General features: G+C 41.1%; 3 protein-coding genes and 1 long non-coding RNA gene across 15 annotated transcripts in view; 1 reads left to right on the forward strand and 3 right to left on the reverse strand.

The window, feature by feature from the left end:
* Positions 1 to 14: 14 nt before the first annotated feature.
* On the reverse strand, positions 15 to 2,162 carry LOC135347282 (uncharacterized). 3 transcript variants are annotated; one of them, XR_010398329.1, is made up of 5 exons: positions 1,677 to 2,162; positions 828 to 1,605; positions 407 to 529; positions 163 to 228; positions 15 to 107 (listed from the first exon to the last, which is right to left on the reverse strand). It is a non-coding gene; the product is annotated as an uncharacterized LOC135347282 (long non-coding RNA). The 3 variants fall into 3 exon arrangements; XR_010398330.1 differs by having other exon boundaries at positions 1,657 to 2,162; XR_010398328.1 differs by having other exon boundaries at positions 828 to 2,162.
* Positions 2,163 to 3,528: 1,366 nt separating this feature from the next.
* Positions 3,529 to 11,991, reverse strand: LOC135347256 (uncharacterized). 2 transcript variants are annotated; one of them, XM_064545154.1, is made up of 15 exons: positions 11,799 to 11,991; positions 11,368 to 11,556; positions 11,161 to 11,310; positions 10,766 to 11,041; positions 10,453 to 10,515; positions 7,964 to 8,311; positions 7,721 to 7,912; positions 7,594 to 7,665; positions 7,359 to 7,433; positions 6,764 to 7,308; positions 6,569 to 6,718; positions 5,542 to 5,728; positions 4,448 to 4,525; positions 4,073 to 4,348; positions 3,529 to 3,887 (listed from the first exon to the last, which is right to left on the reverse strand). In XM_064545154.1, the coding sequence occupies exons 1-15, from the start codon at positions 11,989 to 11,991 to the stop codon at positions 3,823 to 3,825; spliced, it is 2,859 nt and encodes a 952-aa protein (XP_064401224.1). In that variant the 3' UTR covers positions 3,529 to 3,822. The 2 variants fall into 2 exon arrangements, with proteins under 2 accessions (XP_064401224.1, XP_064401223.1); XM_064545153.1 differs by having other exon boundaries at positions 10,453 to 10,518.
* Positions 8,311 to 10,074, reverse strand: LOC135347262 (NACHT, LRR and PYD domains-containing protein 3-like). Its single transcript, XM_064545167.1, has one exon. The coding sequence runs from the start codon at positions 9,980 to 9,982 to the stop codon at positions 8,786 to 8,788; it is 1,197 nt and encodes a 398-aa protein (XP_064401237.1). The 5' UTR covers positions 9,983 to 10,074; the 3' UTR covers positions 8,311 to 8,785.
* Positions 11,992 to 12,177: 186 nt separating the features above from the next.
* LOC135347275 (probable serine carboxypeptidase CPVL) overlaps positions 12,178 to 20,696 on the forward strand; it is a 34,178-nt gene continuing 25,659 nt past the window's right edge. The window contains exons 1-6 of one of the 9 annotated variants that reach the window (XM_064545206.1): positions 12,178 to 12,341; positions 12,926 to 13,025; positions 15,159 to 17,097; positions 19,121 to 19,267; positions 19,578 to 19,680; positions 20,449 to 20,665. In XM_064545206.1, coding sequence (XP_064401276.1) covers positions 19,136 to 19,267; positions 19,578 to 19,680; positions 20,449 to 20,507 — 294 coding nt within the window. In that variant the 5' untranslated portion in view covers positions 12,178 to 12,341; positions 12,926 to 13,025; positions 15,159 to 17,097; positions 19,121 to 19,135 and the 3' untranslated portion in view covers positions 20,508 to 20,665. Of the gene's footprint in view, positions 12,342 to 12,925; positions 13,026 to 15,158; positions 17,098 to 19,120; positions 19,268 to 19,577; positions 19,681 to 20,448; positions 20,666 to 20,696 lie in introns of those variants that run through there. The other 8 variants (XR_010398323.1, XM_064545200.1, XM_064545201.1 and 5 more) reach the window with 8 other exon arrangements.

Consider the following 20,696-nt stretch of genomic DNA (forward strand, 5'->3'; position numbering starts at 1 on the left):
TCCTCAATCTGTTCCTGAGGAGGTGACCATCAACAGACGAGCTGGACAGTGTACGTAGTCCATTCTCCTCCCTCACTGTTCCTCTGACCGAGGTCTCTTGGGGGGAACTGCATGGAGACACTCACCAGTAAAATAGACCATCACAACAACTGACTGTCTCACCTTGCTCAGTGTGTTCAGTGGCCTCTCTCTTCTCACCAGTGAGGGGGTGTGGTCGGGACGAGTGCTCTGCATGGGGAACATGTTTTGTATTATTAATTGGTAGCTGTTGCATGTATAATTATACTGTGCTGATATGAGGACAAGTGTCTACTAGCAACATGTATTTGTGATTGGAGAGCATATGGTTGGTCAAAATGGGGAAAACACCAACTATATATAATGTTAAATTCAAAATTGTTTGTGCCTTGTAGCGGTGGTAAAATGGGGGCTAGTGGCCATTGATGATAGTCCCGGCCAGATTGCTGACCTGGTATTGCTAGTGCACTCATCAGGTTGGGCACTTGTGGAGGGGCCACTGACAGTGAGCCTACAGATTTGGGCATGTATAAAAATTAAGCAACAATTATTACAATACCGTATAGCGGGTAAATTTCGTGGGGTAAAAAATTCGTTCAACTCGAGAAACGGTGGTATTCGTGAATAAAAATTTCGTTTAGTCTCGTGGCTGCACGGCATTCCTACGTTCCGATAAGCCACGCCTACGTTAAAATTTCGTGGAGGTCAGCCTGCCCACGAAAATAACGAATATTTTATCCCCCGAAAATTACCCGCTATACGGTATGGAATTACAAGGAATACATGCACCATTATAATTATTTATTCACCTTTGTATTTCTCCTCGATTTTATCAGCAAGATTGATTTGTTTGACAGTGTCACTTCTGAGGCCATTGCAAATGTCACTCCATGTACGAGAAGGTGAGTACTACAACCAGTGGGTCAGCATTTCACGCAAGCGATCTTGGTCGTTGCTTTCATTAGATTTGATGGCTTTGAGTGTGCCAACTTGAATTCCCAAAGAGAGCCCCAAATTAAACCAACTAGTAACAACCTCCATCAAGTTTGAAAACACTTCTTGCAAGTCTCTAGTGCATAATTGATTTTCACACCCATGATCATCCTCGTTGCCTATATGTGTATAGGGTGAGAATAAGAAGTCATGGCTCTACACATGCAGCATGACCAAAATAAAGGATACTGATTTGCCTCAATATCACCTACCCTAAATTGATTTGAAGGCTGAAGTAAACCGTTATTGTATGCATGGCTGATCAGTAATCTGGGTCATGTTTGAGGCACTGAATTTTCGCGGATTGCCTAAACTAAACATTTCAAGGATTTTACTTTAAATTTCAAGGATAGGTTCAAACGACCACACCCCTACAATATAGATACTGGATGTAAACCACTTTTCGAGGCACTAAATTTTCATGTTTCTGGGTCAATCCAGAATGTGCCCACAAAAATACATCGTGGCTTCTTTTCATGTGTGTTCACCGACATTAGAGATTGAACGAGACTTAGAATAGTTTCCCTGTGTGATAAGTGTGAGAGGGAAGGAGTGCCGACTTGTTCTCCTCCTATAGAACTCATCATGGTTTCACTGTAGCGAGAAGATAACAAGTACAGAATCACTATATAAATATGTTCTTACATTGACAGCTATAAGCTTACTCCTATAGAGCTAGTGAAGTCAAGGCAGAGATCCACAGTTTTGTTCTGTTGTTGGAAATCCAACAATTCCTCCAGCTCCAATCAGATTGCAGTATCTCAAGGGGATTGATCACACCCACTCAACTGTACCACATGTGAATTTTGCACACGTTGGATTGACTGAGAGGCGAGGGCCGCGAGGCCAACACCCACTTTAATAAATGATATTCATCGCTATTGGTTAGCACCCACATAGAATGAATGATATTCATGATACTATTGCGTAACAGGCCAGAACAAAACTGTGGATAGGCTTGATTCCCGACCTCCTTCAAGGAGGGCAGCGGCGCTCGACTAGTCACTGTATACGTGTTGGAAGGAAGAGTGTGGGCAGATATCATGTGATCTTTAATTGACCTTTGACCCAATGCATGCATCAGGTGATCTCTAAGTGATCTGTCTAAGTCCCCTAGGTAGGGGAGCAAATTCAAGTCTAATCCCCACTTATTCCCGGTAGGGGGGAGGTGGGGCATTACTTTGATAGACTCGCAAACCGTCACTGTTAAAGGCAAACAGTAGACTGGTCAAACTCCGTGTTGAGACTCGTGTAACGTTTACCACGATATTTGTGGCAACTAACCGCATGCGGTTACCACAAGCCACTTAAAATATTTTCTGATATGCTGACTGTGCAACACGAGTCTCAATACGGAGTTTGACCAGTCTACTGTTCGCCTGCAACAGTGACGGCTTGCGAGTCTATTACTTTGACAAGTGCATTAGTAGAACATTCTAGAAACAGGTGTTTAGTATTGAAGTGTTGAGTTTTGTATTATTTTGTTGAGTGCCATGAATTGACTGTGAAAACTGAATCAATGTTATCTCTAAATCCCTGATCCCTCGAGCTCACACCACTCACAGGGGGTACGATTCTGATAACCCCCTCGCCGTTAGGGACATCCAGCTCCAATGACCAATCTCAATGAAAGGTAGCTGTTCTTGTTTGGAGCATTTTCTCCATATAATTATGGATTGCAGAGAGTAACTCTAGAGATTGTAAGATGGAGAATTGATACTTCTTTTTATTGTTGATATTCTCTGTAAACTTTACTACAATATTAATTCTGGTAAAATTCAACACAACAATATTATTCTGACATGAGATCTAGATTAGAGTTTAATTAATAGAGTCTAATGTATATATTCACGTAGTTCTAGGGGAGCCCCATATTACGATTAACTGCATGATCAATAAATTATTGGACTAGCCAATGGCTACACTACACTGATAGCAGGTAGATCACATGTCGCCCAGGGCACGGTATTATATATACAACATTCATTCATGCTCTTTAGGAAATCTATTCGTGACCAATTTCTTTTGTCGATAAACGTTTACCTTAAGGTGGCATATTTTCTGCTATTTCTGCGAATGAGAGTAAAATCGCAAAAATTGGTACTCGCAAATAATTGGCTGCCCTCTTGTTCAGATCGACATTTCGCAAAAAATTATACCAGCAAAATGCACAAAACTGTAAAAACGCAAACAAATCTACCTGTGAAAATAATTTATGTCACCTTAAGGTATTTATATACATCCGCACATTCTAAGTGTTTAGTGTACTGGAGAGGATATATTTGTCATCAGCATGCAGGGAGGGATCTTGTATCGTAAATACACTGATAGCAGGTAGATCACATGTCTCCCATGGGCACGGTACAACATTCATTCATTGTAATTCTCTCTTTAGGAAATCTATTAGTGACCAAAACGCTTCAATTTCTTTGGTCGATAAACGTTTACTTATACATCCGCACATTCTAGGTTAACAAAGTGTTTAGTGTACTGGAGAGGATATTTGTCATCAGCATCTTGTATCAGTAAATACCATGAAGTAGGATCGATAAGTTCCTATTGCTTCATCTGGTTACTGAGATGAATGGTGGAACAATTATCGGATTTGGGTTTTGAAACGAAGATAATAAAGTGGAACATTCAATATTGGGTCCTCCAAACTATATGTATAGGAGAAATAATTATATACCTTATTATATAGGACCAAACTTTCTTATACTTGAATAATGTACGTACAGTAATCTTTGAGATAATTATGTTTTATTCTATCACTATCAACATAAATTAAGCCGATTAACTAAGGTGATTTAATCACTGCATGGTTGGTCCAGAAGACAATTTTGGCGTCTTAGATGGCCCAGGCGAAGTATCATCATCTGCATGAAAGTATAAAGATGGTACATGTATAATAGGATGGCAATTGGATGCTATAATTATAGTATCTAGTTTTACGTTCCTGACTATAGACTGTGGTCAATAATCCATTCACATGTCTCTAAGCTGCATGATGTCTACTCATAGAAATGTTTATATAATGTGGTCGAGGTTAACCTATTCTCACCTGTAAATTCCTCCTTTATAGCATCAGCGAGGGCATCTTGTCTAACTGCTGGTGCTCTGAGACTCTGACATATTTTAGAATAGGTGAGATTGGCAGTCTCCAAGCAAACAGTTAGCATTTCACGTAGATAGTCCTTGCTCTTGCGATAGTCTTGTTCTATATTTTTGAGGGTTCCAGAATGTAATCCCAGGGCAAGTCCTAGTTCCTTCCAGTTACCAGCGACTTTGATCAGTTTCTCATTAACAGACCCCAAATCATCGAGAGTCAGAATGGAGCCTTTTTATAGGTACAATGGGATACATGCATGTGGTTTTACTATATGAAATAGCTGATAAACTACTTGTATATGCATATATATAGGAGACATCTGCTTACCAAGCGTTGGTCTTCCTGACTCGTCTTTTTTGTCCTCTTTTTTTCTCTTAACACCAATTATGGTTGATGGTTTGGACTCTTAAAATATTTGTAGACGTAGAGTATAATTATTATAGTTGAAATGCTAACTATAATTTATAGTGTTACTGTAATATAGCGGGTAATTTTCGTTGGTGAAAAATGAACTACCCAATTAAATAGTTCGTAATCTAAATATTCGTACAGCTCTTGGGGTAGAATAATTTCGCAGTTTTAATTTTCGTATGATGCTCTTCAATACGAAATGTATATACCATCTTACGAAAATAACCCGCTACTGATATACATACGGTATAATATATGGCATGATTTGTACAGCTATATAGACGATACAGAATCCACATAGTAAGACGCTCCATTCCCTCATGTGCTCCTGACGATAACAAGAGTTTATTATAGGAAGAGTACGCAAATCCAACCATATATTATAGTATGGGGGAAATTCTGTACATTTAGAACTCAAAATTAGCTATGTGTACAGTAATAACAAGGCCGTAGCAAACAAGTTTAGAGTTGTCAGGCCAACGGTAAATTTTGCTAAAAAAAACGTTAACTACTTTACTAATCGATTACAATATTGACGACCTTTACCAGGAAACCATCAGGCATTTTCAACAATGTGACGACCATTACCTACTTAGGTCCAAAAAGTGGTAAGGCTAAAACTGACCAGCCTGACCGCTTGCTATGGCCTTGAATAATTGTGCAATCCACGTTTTTGCATGTTATAGTACTGGATTTGGACCTACGTACATTCTAACACTCAGATTACCCGGTTTCATATTTTATATAATTATGTATCAAATCGAGGGTAGGTAGGTGTATAGAGCAATATAATTATACTTAGTCGCATGTGATTAAGGTTGCATTACTAATAGAAAGATTTGTAACACCTGTTAGCACACATCTATTATGATGTTTTACATGCATTAATCGACAGTACATAACTTGGGTTCTCTTTGGATAACACAGCAGCTATACTATATAGGTTTTCAATGAAATAATTATACGTATACAGTGACAGTATAGCTATAAAACACACAAAATCAACTCACGTGGAAGAGTACTTTGGAGGTCTAGATCAATAGTGGTGAATTGGAAGGGATCCTTTGCACCCAATAGATTGACTTTGTGTGACAGCTTTGGAGCAGATTTCCTGCGTTTGTTGGTAATCTCGGCTTTCAAGTGGCAGTGCGGAATTCTCTGTCCTGGCTTGAACTGATCAACATTCTTCTTGATGACCTAATAGAGATGATGTAATTCTGTATAATTCTACAGAAAAGTTATATTATACAAATAATTTAGTCTCGCACCAGCCCCGATTAAAAATAGGGTCTGGAGAACTTCCTATCAACGAGTTGTGCAAGTGATAGTAAATAGTGGTCACAAATAAAATTATTCATGGTTGATGACCACATTGTGGTTACAATAATGTGAAAACCACAGTTCTGCAAATAAATTTATATGTACAGTATAGTTGAGAGTCCTCGGTGCTCAGTGCTCAAATCAGGATGAATCTACACATGCAAGAAGGAGAGAAGCTATAGCAACTACTCAGAGTCACTAGAAAGATCTAGACTGAGTTTAAACCAGGCATGTTATGTTTCAAGGTTCTCAACAATGGCATGGATTCAGTTCTCAGAGAAAAAGATGCAAATCAAATCTTATTTGCAGTACTGCCACTTGAATATGGAATGCTGGTTTCAGGTATAGATGTAGTACTAGTAGGAGACATCCTTGAAGCTAATTATCTACAACTCAGCTCTTGCTTCTGTACAACTACCCATGGAACTTCTCTCTCTTTGTGATCTTCTGGGATAGTCTTAGGGCATAAATAAGCCATTATATTGTCAGTTGCATTTAGCTAGAAACTGTAGCAAGTTGGGCAACAAGAGGCTGCTTTGCATAACTATCTTTCCTTCTTTTTGCCTCCAGTTGACCGCAGCGGTTAACACGCCGAGAAATCTTCGGCGTGTCAACACAACTTGTACATAGGAAGTTCACCAGACCCATTATCGACCTAGGGTTCAAATAGAAAACATCCGGGGCTGGCTGTGCGAGACTACAAATAATTATGCCTACCGTAGGATGAAACATTGGCGTTATTTTCCATCCTCCTTTGACTTTAGTACCGTCAATAGGAATATCCAGTGTTATCCTGTCCCCCTCGAACTCAACAAAATGATTCACTCCGAGAATGGCTTCTTTAGTGGAGTACTTCTCACTCACAAACTGCAGTGAAACAATAAATTGCTGTATAATTATAGTGTCACTTACTGTGTTATGAATATCATTATCCCAGTTAACAACAAAATGTATTTCCCTGCTGTACAGCTCTGAGCCAAGGTAGTAGAGGCTGGCAGTGTACACTCTCTCCACATTCTCTCCTGTCACAGCCAGCCCACTAAACTGGCTCAGCTCCAGTGATCCATACGAACTGTGCTCAGTGAAAGAGCCACAGCCTTCGAGGTGCTTGAATGTATAGGGCAGACTCTCCTGGGAGCAATGTGCTCTCACAAATGAGAGCTTGGTGGAGCTGGTCATCTTGGCACAGTGCTGTATCTCAACTGTCAGCTGCTGTTGGAATCGACCCGAGGGAAGAGGACGTATCCAGAAGACACCACTAACCAACTGGAGATTGTTGGGAAACAGGTACTGTCCAGCTACACTGGCCTTGATGTCTAGTCGACACTGGTCAACACCAGCTGGCAAGGAGCCCTGGGGTATGGTGAGCTTGAACCCATAGCCATCCCAGTGGAAGGTTTGGGGTGAGTTGGTGACTATCACACACGTGCTGGCCACAACTTCAACACCAGGGAGGTCTGAGTAGAGGTAACAGTATAGAACAATGCAAATGAGGTACCTAACTCACTGAATGGTATTGCATGATGCTGTACAGTAGACAATCCCAAAGGTAGTAGCTGTGAGACTGGTTCTTCACTTTTCACTGTAGATAGACATACATACATGCATGAAATACGTATTTGCATAAATATTATGTACCAGGACGCTTGTTCTAGAATACATACAGTATACATGTTCTGTGATTCAACCCTACCAGTGGTTGACCCTACAACTATTGCTGATACCAGCTGATGCCCAATCACCTTTAGTGGTCTGTGGATCAGCTTTGGTTTCCTGTTTGATATGCTTCAGGGGAGATGAGGGTGACTGATTATCTACAAACAACAAGTTCACCTTTGTTTGCACATTGTCAAATAAATTGTTTCAAACTTTTATCAAATGTTGGCTCCTCTTTGATAGAAGCTGGGTCTAGTTGCTCTTCTTTCACCTTCTCAGATTTCAAATGATGCTCAAGGTTGATATTCGCCTTCTTCAATTGAATATTCTTCAGTAGAATATTAGCACTAATGTACTCAGCCAGTACATTGTTTAGCCTGAGATTTTCTTGTTTCGGTGTTTCATCTGTGGAATTTTAAACATTAAAACAAAACAGATAATCATTAATATGCTTACCATCTTTCTCCTCCTCTGAGTCACCTTCCTCATCAGGGGGTGGTCGAGGTGGGTCCTCGGGAACCGACCCTCTTAAGTACTTCTCTATCCGACCAGCCAGCTCACTCAAGCCTATCTCCTTGAGAACTCTGAACAGCTCTGTCCATGTGGGTGGGTGTGGTCCACGTCCTGACTCCCACTCTCCCAAGATGTAGTTATACATCTCCCAAACATCCACACCAGCAACAGCTAGGAAGGCAGTGGGTGAGGTGTGTTGTACAAGCTCCTCTTTCACAGAGATTCCTGCTGAGACTTTGAGGCGATCAATAGCTCTCATAGTGAAGTGACTGTCAGCATCAAATGGAGTCACTGTAAAGTGTGTGTCAGTGAATAAAGATTATGTTCTGTTAAGCATGTTAGAACGTTAGAATTAGAAGTAAAAATAAATACTAAAACTACACATTCTCTCGGCTTTTGACGATCCTTCCTCATAGTAGAGTAGACTCTCGCTATTCCAGCTCCCTGAAGTACGGCCACCTCGATATACCGGCCATTTGGCTTGGCACGGAATGCTAGCTATATGTTTACTGCACAAAACTCGACCTGAAGTACGGCCACTCGCTATTCCGTTTACCGGCCAGTGCTGGCTGTCCCAAACAAGGTTTTCAATGTACTTTAATACGTGTATTACGGCCGGATATGACGTTTTGGGTGTGGTTTAGCAAATAAAATTGAATTACACTTAAATAGAGAACAAAATGATTCATTATCCTACATTATCCTCGAGACAAGAACCGCAAAAGTAGTCATTAGATTCGAGGTAAGGTCGTTTTTAAGCCGCGGCTATTTACTGAGATGCAGCCACCTCGCTATTCCGGCCAAGCTGCATGGTCCCAAGGGTGACCGGATTAACGAGAGTCTACTGTACACATATATATAAGGAGTTGGAAGTACACACTGTGTCCATGGGTCATTCAGTTTAGTCAATCCAGCTAAAAACAATAGAATCATCTTGTATGATCCATCATCAGCCTTTGTTTCAAACAAGAGTAACTGGTCGTGTGGGGTTTTATTTTTCCAGATATAAAATGCAGCGAGGAACTCTTGAAGTGTTAGATGAAGGAAATTGTAAGATGGAGAACTGTTGCTTTTCTTATGTAAAGGATGTACACTGTTCATGAATCCAAGTGTGTTAGCATCAACAACATCTTCCTTGAAGAAAACCAATTGTTGTTTTTCTTTTGTTATTCCTTTGTACGCAATTTGGCAAGGCTTATCAAAATGTTCCTGAAGTGATGAAGGTAACTCACTCAGCTCACCACTCCAATCATTCTCTAAACATCTTTTAATCAAAATTTGAGAGTATTCGGTGTATAGTTCAGTTGTTGTGTTGGGGATTATGCTATTGCTATTCTCATGGTTTTCTCTGTACACTTCAACTACAATTCTGGCATGAAGAGGGTTATACATTGCACTAGAGATACATGGATTAGAGTTAATGTATTCACGTAGTTCTGGTGGAGCCCCATCTTTGATCATTAGATCAATGTATTCTTGAATTTGTTTGGAAGAAAAACCTAAGATTTCAATGAACTGATCAACTCTTGAGCTACAAGTAACAGGTAGATCGCATACAGCCCAGGGCCTAGTGGTAACAACCACGGTACTAGCTGGCAGAAGACGTCCGTCTATTAGTTTCTTAAATATAGAGTCATTTTCTCTAAGAGATGGTGGCAACTCATCCAGTCCTTCCAAAATGAAAAGTATGCCCTGCCCATGATTCTTTCGGATAATAGCATAAATATTTTTGGAATAATCAGTATCTTCACATTGAAATAGATCAACTAATTCTACAGCTTTCTGAACATTCTCATCTCGAAGTCGGAGCAATACAACGAGGGAGTAATCTGTCCAAACTTTACCATTAGCCCATCGTTTGCAAAGTTCCCATGACAAAGTCGTCTTACCTCCTCCAGGAGCCCCTTTAATGACAACCAGTTTAGAGAATTTGCCCTCTACTTTGGAAGCTATCTGGTCCATTGTGATTGACTCTCTAGGAAATCCATCCAGCTCGCCTTTAACTATTTCTGACCAGGATTCTTCAATTTCCTTTCTTGATAAATGTTTACTTATACATCTGCACATTCTAGATTAACAAAATGCTTAACACACTGGAGAGGATATTTGTCATCAGCAGGGAGAGCTCTTGTATCGTAAATACTAGTTAAGTATGATTGATAAATTCCTATTGCTTCATCTGGTTGGATGGTGGAACGATTATCGGATTTGGATTCTACAGTATAAAAGAATAATCATGAAGCGAAGGTAATAATACAGTGGAATCTTCAATAATGGGCCCTCCAAACTAAGTAAACTGTGAGAATTACAACAAATAGGACTGCGCTTCCACCCCCAAACTTTCAGAGTCTTACATGAACTAATGCAGCAATCCCTGAGATGGGTCCTTTACTCTATCACCACTCACACAAACTACCGATTAGCTAACTCACTGGTTGGTCCAGGAGTCGTTGTGGACAATTTCTTCTTAGATGGCCCAGGTGAAGTATCGTCATCTGCTATAATTATATATACAATTGACTGAAGTACATAAAGATAATAATATAAGTGTTCGTGATGAGTTGAACTATCCATTCACATAGTTAAGTACTGTTGACTATTCATGGAAATGCTTATAGTGTGGTCTATATTGCTAGTAGCCTCACAATTGTTCTACATATCTAAGTTACGTTCCTAGCTTTAGGCTACGGTATACTGATATTTATCAATAGAAAAGGTCAAGGTTAGCCTCATGACTATTCATACCTGTACATGCCTCCTCTATAGCCTCAGCGACATCATTCCGTGCAACTGTTGGTGCTCTGAGACTTTGACATATGTCAGAATAGGTGAGAGGGCCAGTCTTCAAGCGAGCAGATATCATTTCACGTAAGCAGTCCTTGTTCCTGTGACACTCATCTTTTATATCTTTGAGGGTGCCAGGATCTAATCCCAGATCAAGTCCCAGGTCTAACCAGTCTCCAGCAGCTTTTATCAAGTTCTTGTAAACAAAATTCACATCACCGAGAGTCAGAATTGAGCCTATAAAAATTACAACCAAATGATAAGTACACATGGTCATACACATGGTTTATGCAAGCATGTTCTCTGAGGAGCAATGTCATTGTGTATATTATGTATCATAAGGAGACACCGCTTACCAAGCGTTGGTCCAGGGTTTGCTTCAACATCTCCTGACTGTAACAGTAAGCGGAATATCAGTAACAGTATATACAGACTGAGAGTGGGGGGCCGATTAGTGCTCTGAGCTCTCACTTGGAACTTGATCGGCTTTTCTTGAGTATCAAAAACTAGAAAGTAAGAGTGACGTTTATAATTATTGTGGCAGTAAATATATAATTGATTACCTGATGTGGTTGAGTTCCATTGTTTCCGAGGGTTCCATCTCACCAAGCAGGCAGTGATGAGTGAGTAGCAGGTGATAAGCACAGCTGACAGAATGAGAACGGCCAGTGCACTCCCCCTCCATCCCAGCTCACAAGGAAACACTCCGGTCCAACTCAAGTCAACCATAGGGCAAGCAGGACGTGGGGGAGCTGGGTAGAGTTACATAAAATTAATATATTCATGTGATGTGACATCACAATTGTGGTCATGAGATTCCGTGAATACCAAGCAATGCTGTTTAAAACCGACCTTTATATTATAATTATGCAGATTATATGATGTAGCCTATGCTTTGTAATATGCTCCGTATTAATATGCTCGGTATAATTATACCAAAGTGTATGATAAGAAATGTTATGCAATTATTGGTGAGTATGCTTCACTGACTTACAGGAAAAAGTTTGTAAGAAGAGTATGTATCTGATGGTGACCATAATGAAGTAGAGTTGGTAGAGGACAGGGGTGATCAACACAGAGGCAAGGCTGGCTCTGAGCTGCCAACTAGGCTTAGGGAAAACCAGGGTAACATCATCGTCCAGATCATTTGAGAGATAACTGGCATGTCTCTGAGATGTCATCTTCATGGTTCTGTCAGAAGACCATGCAACTGTGCAGCTCCAAGATTCAAGACAAATAGTTGCTGAGAAGCTTTTTCTGTAGCGTTCAGTGCAGACTTAATGCCAGTCAGAACAAATAATCTTTGTTTAGCCTTGACCTTTTTGAACGAGACCCTCCCCTTTTTTTGCAACGATATTCATTCAATAATTTCTTTAATGATCTTTACCGTATACAACAATTTGGCTTGGAGTTGTCTCGTTCTATGGCTGAAGTTGCTTCTACTGAACAGCTCCAGTGAAACTGGGTCAGGAATACCGAGTCAAACTGGGCAAGAGCTTCACCTTCCCCAGGGAGAACGCCTATCACACCATCAAATGTGAGTCAGAGTTTCTTTAAGTCGATTTCTAGCATACTAAAAAAATAATATTGCCATTCATACATAGAGTTCATCTCCTTCAGTGAAGGATTATATAAATCGGTATGGTAGGAAAACTGTAGTGGCGTGTCTCCATCCCCTTAGCCTTAATATAATGTCTAATGATTTTTACCAAATTTGTACACAACACTGATGTGAATCATTTAGTGACTGACATTAGTATTGTTGATGGCCACTGTATCAGTAGCCTCGATTCCAGGCCGCACTTCATCAGGGAAGTGGGCCTGGTATCGATATCGACTGCTTGCGCATGCGCTAATATCCCCCGGTATCTGGGGGCTTTGGATAACATCGTATATGCTCAGTAAAACAATGACATCATAATGGGCAGAGTACTGCAGGACAGGTGTGTGATGATTGAGTAACTTTAAAACAGTACACCGACCAAAAAACCATATTTGCCAGCAATTATACACATGCACACTGTAGGGAAGCACCCTAATATTGATGACTACTCACTAAATTAATACACTCCATGACTTAGTAGTTTCACACCCTTACACCTCACACCCCTCACCCCTCAGTACAATGCCATTTCTGGCTACCACATCATGGAGGCTGGTACTGACCCTGTGCTGGAGTTGGCCTTCACTGTGGCCGATGGGCTAGAGTACTGCAGGACAGGTGTGTGAGGGGTGTGGGGTGTGAGGGTGTGAAACTACTAAGCCATGGAGTCGAGTTATTAATTTAGTGAGGAGTCATCAATATTAGGGTGCTTCCCTACAGTGTGCATGTGTATAATTGCTAGCAAATATGGTTTTTTGGCCCGTGTACTGTTTTAAAGTTACTCAATCATTGTGATGTGATTCGTTGAAGGCACATATTCGTACTTATAGATAGATTTTAGTGCGTATCTTGTGTTAGAAGGTCCGTGTTAGAAGGTCAAGGCCATTATTCACATACTTAGGAATAAATTCATTTAGTTTGCTATACTCCCCTTTGAGACCTCATACTTTGACACTGATCCCAATAAGGGGAGGGTAAGTGCCAGTCAGTCTGGCTGTTCAAAGTGTGGTTGTAGATCAGAAGGTCAGGGCCATTATTCATAGATTAGGCATAATGGTTTGCTGTACTCCCCTTTGAGACCTCATACTTTGAATGTATTTACACTGATCCCAATAAGGGGTGTGTGCGCTAGACTAATCAGGGTTTCATCTAGTAGGGGGCTGGGGGCGGAAGCTTACCCCCCAAAAGAGAGGGGAAAATAGGGAAGAGAGGGAGTTTGAGTACTAGACCCAACAATATCTAGACAGGTCTTTTGCTAGAGGATAATTGGTCATCATCCATCATCTAGTCTTACCACAAATCTATTCATTGCTTTTGGTAGTACATGTGGTTTCTGGTGTATACTTGCACAATTACAAGCCAGCATACCAAGAGTAGGGCTGTCCCAACAAAATTTGCTATTAGCAATTTTTCTTCCTATTATACTCAATCATTGTGATGTGATTCGTTGAAGGCACATTTTCGTACTTATTATAGATAGATTTTAGTGCGTATCTTGTGTTAGAAGGTCAAGGCCATTATTCACATACTTAGGAATAAATTCATTTGGTTTGCTATACTCCCCTTTGAGACCTCATACATGTACTTTGACACTGATCCCAATAAGGGGAGGGTAAGTGCCAGTCAGTCTGTTCAAAATAGCTGTATAGCTTTATCATAGTACTATGCATAATTACCCGAGGCTGTACCGTGGCCAGCGGGTATAGTAGTCATCTGGTTTGTTTGTTTGTGTGTGGCACAAGAGTCTGCTTCTGCGTTTACAGCATGGATAGCCTTCACCCAACAAGTTAATACGTAGTTGCAGATTTTGATATAAAACCTCGTTGTCGAATATAAGTAAGCAAAACTAAGAAGCTTAAACTTGCATGTTGGCAGCTAGCTAACTAACTACACGCGGCCTTTATTCGAGGTACCCTTCTTATTTACAGCTGAAGTGATCCCGTACCAAGAACAATGGAACAGGGTCGCTAATAGAAAGCTAAAATTATGATTGTGGTTGTTGCTTATAATTATTATCCTAGCCCCAGAGCATACCCCACAGGAGCTATACTGAGACTCTAGGCTTCTTTGCTGACTTTGCTGTGATCCTAGTCCAGTACACTACTAAACTCCATTCTCAAAACTTTCAGCCTCTAGACTTTAATTGCTCCCGTACGTTACTTGCTGCTTAGCCTGCTTACATAACACCCTTAATTCTGATTTATGTGAACAGCCGAGGGTTAGCACTTAGTGCTCTAGTTAAACTTAACGTACTGAAGTTATGGCTGTTGAAAGATACATGTATGTTTAACTACAACCCCCCTCCGTTTATTCAATGGTTCGGGGACTCTTTCATCTGCTATAACTTGAATTCCAGGTATCCTGAAATGTTAGAAAGAAACCTTTCATATTTGAGAGATAAAAAAGCAATTCTTATTTCTGCTGCTACCCCTCACACACACACACACACACACACACACACACCACATCTATTTAATGCCTGTTCCCCATTCCCAACACTCCCATCACCACCACAAAACCTCTAGACAATTCCTGAGGTTTATATCACCTCAACCAAGCAACCTACATTTATACAGATAACACACACACACACACACACACACACACACACACACACACACACACGCACACACCCACACACACACACACACCCACACACGCACGCACACACCCACACCCACACACACACACACACACATGCACACACACACACACACACACACACACACACACACACACACACACACACAGGGACGGACGCAAGTGATGATGAATGCGTACGCTGATCTTGTGTTCCAGTTTAGAATGGCTAACGAGAACCAAGCCGCTTACATTTATTCAAGGACCAACACGGCTGTGCAGTACATCAAAGCTGAACGGTTTTACGATGGCTTCAAGGTACACACACTATACACAGCATCAGAACTCTAGTCACAGAGGCAACTCTAGTACTCAGTACCTGTACAGGAACCAACTACTGAAGCCACTGACTAACTACAATGTATGTGCATCACGTACCCCCTCTCGTCCACCAGGGTTCAGTACCTAGCAGTTAGTGAACATTGTAGCCAGCTCTATGCTTGTCTAAGCTATTACTCAACGCAGCTGTTACGGTTTATTCGGTGGCCAATTCACAGAAGCTCAGCATCCAAAATCCATTTCACATTCTCAAAGTAGGTATAACATGTTTGTGCCGACTGTTGCAGATTTTTGATGCTCTGCTCAACGGAGATCTGATACCGTATCCTACGTACTTGTACAACATCACTGGATCCACCAACTACTACAACATTCTCAGGACCTCGCTAGGTACACGTATGTTGATAGAGTATGTCAGAAAGTGTTGGATAGAAGTATACAGTCCTGTTTGGAGTGGTATATACTCTTTTTACCTATACGTAGTGTACTGAACATTCTACTGTATTATTTATCTTATGTTGGTACATACTTAACCAGTGTTTGGTTAAAGGGCTCTTGTTTGAGTAGCTAATTGAATTTGGGAATCTGTACAAGTTAAGTTGTGTGTATGGATTGAATTTGGGGAAGTCCTGGACTATACAATTATCTCTATTGTGGTCATGTACTGTGTTAGAGGCCATTATTGAGAAGCTGTGTGCATGGCAAATAGTGGCAAGAAAGATTAGCAGTAATACATGCTGCCCCTCCCCCAAGCCATAGTCTAGCCTGCCACCCTGTTTGAACTTTACACTGGAGGAAACACTGACTTAAGTATTGTAGGGTGTTGTTGAAATGTCATGCCCTGGGGTGATTGGTTTCTCCCTGTGTGTATACTTGTGTAAGGAAACCAATCTATAGCTGTCACCCCTTGCAAGGGCAGACCAACAGTGGCTATAATAAAGAGGTGGTCTGGTTCAAACACATGCTATAGAGACTCTGAAGCTTGTTAACCTGGCTGTATTGTAAAGGGTGCCTGATTATAGGCTGACCACAATAGACAAGTTTCACTGCATTTAATTTAGTTACAGTATAAGAACTGTAGAGGGCAATTGCTGACATTTTGGTCATGCAAATTGATTATTTAAGACAGTTCTTCACATGCAATATTTCTTATTCGTCCAGCCTCCCCTGATTTTGATTGATCCCCTGATTTGATTGAATTTGGGGAAGCCCTGGACTATACAATTATCTCTAGCGCTTTAGTGCAAGGCTAACTCATATGTTGAATAGAAAGTTTGTGTGAACAGATGATGCTATGAAAGATCCTGAAGAGACTGCAACAGCCTTTAATGTGAAGAAGCTTTAGTTTGCTAATCCACGAACCAAAATCCAAGAGATCGTGGCTAGAAGCCTATAGAAGCTGTCAGTTTTTGTTGCATTGCAACCGTTGATCAGTTACAGCTGGAATACACACACACACACACACAGACACACACACACACACACACACACACACACACAGACACACACACACACACACAGTCAGCTTTACCGTATCACTCGTGCGGCTAGGCCTCGAGGCATAATAAGGGGAGGGTAAGCGTCAGTCGTCTGGCTGTTCATATGGTTGTAGATCAGACCATTCCACACCATAGTACGTACCTTCCTCTCTGTGTGCAGCATATGCCTCAGTACAATGCCATTTCTGGCTACCACATCATGGAGGCTGGTGCTGACCCTGTGCTGGAGTTGGCCTTCACTGTGGCCGATGGGCTAGACTACTGCAGGACAGGTGTGTGAGGGGTGTGGGGTGTGAGGGTGTGAAACTACTAAGCCATGGAGTCGAGTATATTAATTTAGTGAGGAGTCATTAGGGTGCTTCCCTACAGTATAATTGCTGGCAAATAATATTATGGTTTTTGGTCCGTATACTGTTTTAAAGTTACTCAATCATTGTGAGATGTGATTCGTTGAAGGCACATATTCGTACTTATAGATAGATTTTAGTGCGTATCTTGTGTTAGAAGGTCAAGGCCATTATTCACATACTTAGGAATAAATTCATTTGGTTTGCTATACTCCCCTTTGAGACCTCATACTTTGACACTGATCCCAATAAGGGGAGGGTAAGTGCCAGTCAGTCTGGCTGTTCAAAGTGTGGTTGTAGATCAGAAGGTCAGGGCCATTATTCATAGATTTAGGGATAATGGTTTGCTTTACTCCCCTTTGAGACCTCATACTTTTGAATGTATTCACACTGATCCCAATAAGGGGTGTGTGCGCCAGACTAATCAGGGTTTCATCTAGTAGGGGGGGGAAGCTTACCCCCCAAAAGAGAGAGGAAAATAGGGAAGAGAGGGAGTTTGAGTACTAGACCCAACAATATCTAGACAGGTCTTTTGCTAGAGGATAATTTGTCATCATCCATCATCTAGTCTTACCACAGATCTGCTTTTGGTAGTATACATGTGGTTTCTGGTGCATAATTACAAAACAAGCCAGCATACCAAGTAGGGCTGTCCCAAAAAATTTGCCTATTAGCAATTTTTCTTCCTATTATACTCAATCATTGTGATGTGATTCGTTGAAGGCACATATTCGTACTTATAGATAGATTTTAGTGCGTATCTTGTGTTAGAAGGTCAAGGCCATTACTTAGGAATAAATTCATTTGGTTTGCTATACTCCCCTTTGAGACCTCATACTTTGACACTGATCCCAATAAGGGGAGGGTAAGCGCCAGTCAGTCTGTTCAAAATAGCTGTATAGCTTTATCATAGTACTATGCATAATTACCCGAGGCTGTGCCGTGGCCAGCGGGTATAGTAGTCATCTGGTTTGTTTGTTTATGTGTGGCACAAGAGTCTGCTTCTGCGTTTACAGCATAGATAGCCTTCACCCAACAAGTTAATACGTAGTTGCAGATTTTGATATAAAGCCTCGTTGTCGAATATAAGCGAGCAAAACTAAGAAGCTTAAACTTGCACGTTGGCAGCTAGCTAACTAACTACACGCGGCCTTTATTCGAGGTACCCTACTTATTTACAGCTGAAGTGATCCCGTACCAAGAACAATGGAACAGGGTCGCTAATAGAAAGCTAAAATTATGATTGTGGTTGTTGCTTATAATTATTATCCTAGCCCCAGAGCATACCCCACAGGAGCTATACTGAGACTCTAGGCTTCTTTGCTGACTTTGCTGTGATCCTAGTCCAGTGCACTACTAAACTCCATTCTCAAAACTTTCAGCCTCTAGACTTTAATTGCTCCCGTACGTTACTTGCTGCTTAGCCTGCTTACATAACACCCTTAATTCTGATTTATGTGAACAGCCGAGGGTTAGCACTTAGTGCTCTAGTTAAACTTAACGTACTGAAGTTATGGCTGTTGAAAGATACATGTATGTTTAACTACAACCCCCCTCCGTTTATTCAATGGTTCGGGGACTCTTTCATCTGCCATAACTTGAATTCCAGGTATCCAATTTCAACGCTTTTCAGATTGTCTGAAAGCTTAGAAAGAGACCTTTCATATTTGAGAGATAAAAAAGCAATTCTTATTTCTGCTGCTACCTCACACACACACACACACACACACGCGCACGCGCACAAACACACACACACACACACACACACACACACACACACACACACCTGTTTAATGCCTGTTCCCCATTCCCAACACTCCCATCGCCACCACAAAACCTCTAGACAATTCCTGAGGTTTATTATCATAAAATCACCTCAACCAAGCAACCTACATTTATACAGATAAGACACCCACCCACCCACACACACACACACACACACACACAGGGACGGACGCAAGTGATGATGAATGCGTACGCTGATCTTGTGTTCCAGTTTAGAATGGCTGACGAGAACCAAGCCGCTTACATTTATTCAAGGACCAACACGGCTGTGCAGTACATCAAAGCTGAATGGTTTTACGATGGCTTCAAGGTACACACACTATACACAGCATCAGAACTCTAGTCACAGAGGCAACTCTAGTACTCAGTATACCTGTACAGGAACCAACTACTGAAGCCACTGACTAACTACAATGTATGTGCATCACGTACCCCCTCTCGTCCACCAGGGTTCAGTACCTAGCAGTTAGTGAACATTGTAGCCAGCTGTGTGCTTGTCTAAGCTATTACTCAACGCAGCTGTTACGGTTTATTCGGTGGCCAATTCACAGAAGCTCAGCATCCAAAATCCATTTGACATTCTCAAAGTAGGTATAACATGTTTGTGCCGACTGTTGCAGATTTTTGATGCTCTGCTCAACGGAGATCTGATACCGTATCCTACGTACTTGTACAACATCACTGGATCCACCAACTACTACAACATTCTCAGGACCTCGCTAGGTACACGTATGTTGATAGAGTATGTCAGAAAGTGTTGGATAGAAGTATACAGTCCTGTTTGGAGTGGTATATACTCTTTTTACCTATACGTAGTGTACTGAACATTCTACTGTATTATTTATCTTATGTTGGTACATACTTAACCAGTGTTTGGTTAAAGGGCTCTTGTTTGAGTAGCTGATTGAATTTGGGAATCTGTACAAGTTAAGTTGTGTGTATGGATTGAATTTGGGGAAGTCCTGGACTATACAATTATCTCTATTGTGGTCATGTACTGTGTTAGAGGACATTGAGAAGCTGTGTGCATGGCAAATAATGGCAAGAAAGATTAGCAGTAATACATGCTGCCCCTCCCCCAAGCCATAGTCTAGCCTGCCACCCTGTTTGAACTTTACACTGGGGGAAACACTGACTTAAGTATTGTAGGGTGTTGTTGAAATGTCATGCCCTGGGGTGATTGGTTTCTCCCTGTGTGTATACTTGTGTAAGGAAACCAATCTATAGCTGTCACCCCTTGCAAGGGTAGACCAACAGTGGCTATAATAAACAGGTGGTCTGGTTCAAACACATGCTATGGAGACTCTGAAGCTTGTTAACCTGGCTGTATTGTAAAGGGTGCCTGATTATAGGCTGACCACAAGAGACAAGTTTCACTGCATTTAATTTAGTTACAGTATAAGAACTGTAGAGGGCAATTGCTGACATTTTGGTCATGCAAATTGATTATTTAAGACAGTTCTTCACATGCAATATTTCTTATTCGTCCAGCCTCCCCTGATTTTAACTACTACGTTCCCTTCATCAACACCACTGACATCAGACGATGATCTTTACCATATATTTACTTTGTTCTTTGTCATGTGTAAACTGTTCATAATAATGTTCATCCCTGCTTCAAGTATATGAACTGCACTATATATAGTAAATCTCACAATGTCATACATGTACATGTGCATACTTATAATTATATTCTTGCATATGCCAACTTGTTATAGTAATACGGTAAAGCATGGGTC

This window comes from Halichondria panicea, chromosome 14, assembly GCF_963675165.1.
Source record: "Halichondria panicea chromosome 14, odHalPani1.1, whole genome shotgun sequence".
Taxonomy (NCBI): Eukaryota; Metazoa; Porifera; class Demospongiae; order Suberitida; family Halichondriidae; genus Halichondria; species Halichondria panicea.